At 36.0% G+C, this 4363-nt stretch overlaps 2 protein-coding genes across 2 annotated transcripts in view; both read left to right on the top strand.

Annotated features, from left to right (window-relative positions):
• Window positions 1-155, top strand: part of LOC140920272 (uncharacterized) — a 1745-nt gene extending 1590 nt beyond the window's left edge. Inside the window, exon 3 of the mRNA XM_073368297.1 lies at window positions 93-155. Within this exon, the coding sequence (XP_073224398.1) occupies window positions 93-155 (63 nt within the window). The remainder of the gene's footprint in view (window positions 1-92) is intronic.
• On the top strand, window positions 146-4134 carry LOC101515240 (WPP domain-interacting protein 2-like). Its single transcript, XM_004499633.4, is given in 4 exon segments — window positions 146-775; window positions 777-1180; window positions 3180-3876; window positions 3878-4134. Coding segments are annotated over 4 exon segments (1866 nt in total). The 5' UTR covers window positions 146-164; the 3' UTR covers window positions 4032-4134.
• Window positions 4135-4363: the final 229 nt, after the last annotated feature.

Here is a 4363-nt window from a genome sequence, read left to right as displayed (position 1 = left end):
ATTTTATCTTTCAAAATAATTTCAATTATACCCTTTAAGTGAGATTCCGTTAGGGCAACGTTAACAAACTCGCTCATCCGTTTTCTTTCCAGTCAACGTTCACAAATCTCTTGTTTGGTATACTCATCTCCACTGATTTCCCTCATCTCCACTGAAATTGGAATATGGATTTGGGAACTGAATCTGTGGAAGAGAATGAATTGAATAACGATGGAAATGAAAATGGAACCAAGGGTGAACGAGATTCAGTTTCTGATGAGAAATTAGGGTTTCAATTTGATGGGAATTTTGCGTCCAAACCGGATCACGATGGAGTTGTTGTTGAAGTGGGTAGTGAGGAAGGTGTTAATTCCAAAGAAACACCAAAAAAAGGGGTTGGGTTGAAGAAATGGAAGAGAATTAAGAGGGATGTTGTTAGGGATCACAATTCGAGTGCTGATGATTCGAGTAAAGTGTTGAAGAGAGGGTTGTCTGGCTCTGGCAATGCTAATTTGAGTGAAAATCTGCGCGGTGTTAAGGAAAAAAACGATGGATCTTCGAATGCCTTTGGGAATGTAGTGTTTTCTGATGGATATGCTATCCGTGGTTCTAGTTCAGATTCTAGATATGCAGTTGGATCTGGTTTTGCTGTTGGGACTGATTCTGAGAATAGTGAGGATCGGAGTAGTAAGTCTTCCACGGCAGCTAGTGAGCCGAAGGTGAGGCACGATAAAAATCGTGGTAGTAGGAATACAAGTTCGAAGAATTTGGTTAACTCGGGTCCAAAGGGTCAGCAGAAAGGGACGCATCGAGAGTTCTAAGAAACCTGGTGGAGGTGGAAGAGTGAAAATCGAGACGGAAAATTCTGTTTCTAGTTTGGAATCTGATTCAAGAAGCAACAACTTTAAGCAAGGTGTGTTTACGGTTACTAGTAACGGAAAGCACAGTGGCAACCCCCGTGTTTATGATGGAGGTGACAGCGGTGAAGCTCACACTAATGAACATTTCACCGAGGGAGATGAAGATGGTTATGGCAATGAAAATGGTGAAGATGAAGATATTCTACCAGAGAATTCAGCGGCAAATCTGTCTTGGGATGTTCCTGAAGAGAAAAGTGAGAACAACCAATCTACAAGTGTTGAAGATCCTTTGATTGAGTCTCTCAGAAGCCTTCAGGCTGTCCAGGAGGCATTTGAAGAAGGTTTGTCCGTCATACTTTGTGATATGTTTTTATTTTTGTGGGAAACTCTAAATCTAATGCCAATTTGTGATTGAGATTGTTATATCTGTTGTCGCCTTATAATCCTTGAGAAAATTTATGTAACATATATTACCTTATCAGCAGTTTTTTTACCATTCAATTTTGCTCCACGATTTAATTTAACTCAATTGTCAGTGAAGGTTCTAGCATGGCTGATCGAAGGGCATGAACTAACTTAATATATAATAAGTCCGGCTTGAGCTCCATAACTGTTTAAACCTTATTTTTTATCGCGTTAAGCCAAACCATGTATTTGGCTTTATTTAATCAAGTTTGGTTTGGTTCTTTGAGCTCACGTACTAGACGGTGTTACTGCATAAAGTTATTGCATGAAAGATAATAAAATAATATTTCTTTCTTTTTTTTTTGGTAGAAACAAAATAATCTTTCTACTTGACTAGCAGTTGCAACTTTGGTGTATAATTCTAACATTTTGATTTAAAATATTTTACTGTTACCTTATACATATAACAAATTAATGATGATTTATTTTCACCTCAATGATACCATATTATAGATATTACCTTCTTTTCAACTTCTTTTAAATTTATTTGTTTTTTAGAACCTTAAATTATGATGGTCTACAGGTCTACTGAGCATTCTTGATGACTTGATTAATCAAGTGATCTAACAATGTTAGATTTAAAACTGTTGTCCTACATTGGTAGATCTTTGCTGGGTGGTTAATTGAATGTCAGACGGAAAAGGAGCCCCTTGGAAAATTTCTCCAACAATTTATTTCTCTATATGAAATGTTAAATGTCATCAAATTTAAGATAGATGTAGTTGCTCCATTTTGTTGATAATGGATTGTACTTAACTTGAGAGGTCCATTTGGCCATATCATTTTATTTTTTATAGCATGCATTGACTTGACGGGGCGATGGAGAGGGATGTCAAGTAAGATGGTTGAAATGGAGCAATGTTTCAGGTTGCATTAGTGATATGATAAAAAAATATTTCAAGCTTAAAGAAAAGTTACACCATTATGTTGATTGAAGTATTGAACTGAATGTTGGGCAGTAAAAAGCTACTAGAAAATAAAATCAATGTTACAGAAATGAGAATGCTACTTTGGATGAGTGCTAACACAAGACCAAATAGGATTAAAAATCATGTCATTAGAGAAAAAGTAGGGTAATCTGTTTTGTAGAGAAGATGATAGAATCTTGTTATTGGTGGTTGGGATGTGTCTGAAGTTGAAGACTTGTAGAAACATTGTAAGGAGGGCATATCATATGGGAGATAGTCTATTGGCTAGAGGTTGAGGCAGACCAGGAAAACTATAAATCAAGCCATGAAGAAAGATTTTGGAGTTAAATGATGTTTAGATATGATTCATGATTGGACTTTATGATGATGTCTGATCCATATAGCTAACTCGACCAAGTGGAAAAATACTTTGATTGTTGTTATCATGCATTGCCCATCAAATATTAGTGTGTCCTAGGTTGTTGTGGAGCCTATCATGGTTGATGTATTTGACTTGTTTTTAGTATAATTCTCAATATCTCATTCCCCCTTTGTGAGGATTATCAAGTGGTTCCTCAATTGGATTTCATCTAAATTGAGAAATTATAGCACTTACATGTTATTTGGTTTAGATGGATATTTATTTTTGCTCTGATTTTTTTCTCAAAACTTTCTTCTTTTGTCTTTGGTACTAAATCAGAAATCATACGACTCCATGATCAGCTAATTTTTCTTGGTCAGCTGGTTGTAACCTTAAGTTAGGCTGAGGAAACCATTTTAAGACATGTCTTGAGCCAACAATAGGAAACAATGATGGGAAATATGTATTTTGTTGGCATAATTTTTAGAAAAACGAACGTTATTTTCTTTTAGTTTTTATTGTTATCTGAAGTTCCTTCTTTTCTGGAAGAATCAAGTATGATGGTATGTGCAATTGCTGATAACCAATTTGTGTGTGCTCTTGCAGAAGTCCAGAAATTCAAGGAGATTGGTACTGAAGTTGTCTCACCGGACGACGACTCAGCTAAGTGTAGCAGTGCATCTGTTGATACCGCCGCTGTTGATCTTGGACTTCATAAGTCATACTTATCTAGTCATTCTAGTGCAGAAGGAATTAAACAAACTACTTCAAGTTCCTTGGAGTTTCAGATATCAAATTTGACACAACATGTAAACCTTTTGGAAAGCAAGCAGGAAGAGTTACAAGGTGTACTTGCGCTGAAGGATTCGAGGATTGTTGAACTTGAAACAGCCTTGAGTAGTGGCAAGTTTCCTAAGGAAGAATCTGCAAACACGGTAGGTTTATCGGAGGAAAAACATAGAGAAGTAGAGTACGAGGTTGAGGAGCTTTTTAAGCAGAAGATTGAAGCTGAGATTGAATACCTGGCCATCACAAAGGGGGTCCAGAACTTGAAAGTTGGGGCAGATATACAACTTGCATTATTGGAAGAACAAGAGAAACTGTCTGAAAATCAAGCACGGGTTTTACACAAGCTCGTAGATGCGGAGACTAAGGCTTCGGTGCTGAAGAACAAAGCAGAAGAGTTGGAAAAGTATTCCGGTGATAGGTTAGGAGTTGAAGAATCTTTTGTGCTGCAGAGAGAAGTATGTAAGGTGTCATTTTATTTTTTCGTACAGTTCATGTTGTTAATGTTGTTCTTTTGGCTTGTGTCACAGTTATCCCTCTATTCTGGGGATTTTGTACCCACTTAAGCCTTCAAAAGTAGGTTCATTTTGTGTATTCTCAAAAGTTTTCTTTGTTGATCTTCAATGTAAAATTTCCTTGTTATATAAAACTTACCCTTCTTTTTTAGGGTAGGGGGGGAGAGCTTGCATTTTCTTTCTTTGTTCTATTATCATTTTGTGCACAACTTTAAATAATTCACTGTAATTTGAGTTTGGCAATTACACTTGTTATGTCAGGATTTTGTGTTAAAGTTTGTTATTGCATTTATTTTAAATTAAAATAAGAGTTTAAGAACTATACACTGATGGTGTAATATTTTCTTACACAATTATTCAATAACATTTTATTATGTTGATGTTTGTTGAGATTTCTTAATTAGGAATGTTTTATCCACCCCAATTACGTTATTGGAAATTAAGATCTGATAAAAATTAGACGACACGGGGTTGGATGAACATCTATGT

Source organism: Cicer arietinum, chromosome 5, assembly GCF_000331145.2.
Source record: "Cicer arietinum cultivar CDC Frontier isolate Library 1 chromosome 5, Cicar.CDCFrontier_v2.0, whole genome shotgun sequence".
Classification (NCBI taxonomy): Eukaryota; Viridiplantae; Streptophyta; class Magnoliopsida; order Fabales; family Fabaceae; genus Cicer; species Cicer arietinum.
This window is presented reverse-complemented; position numbering and strand designations above follow the sequence as displayed.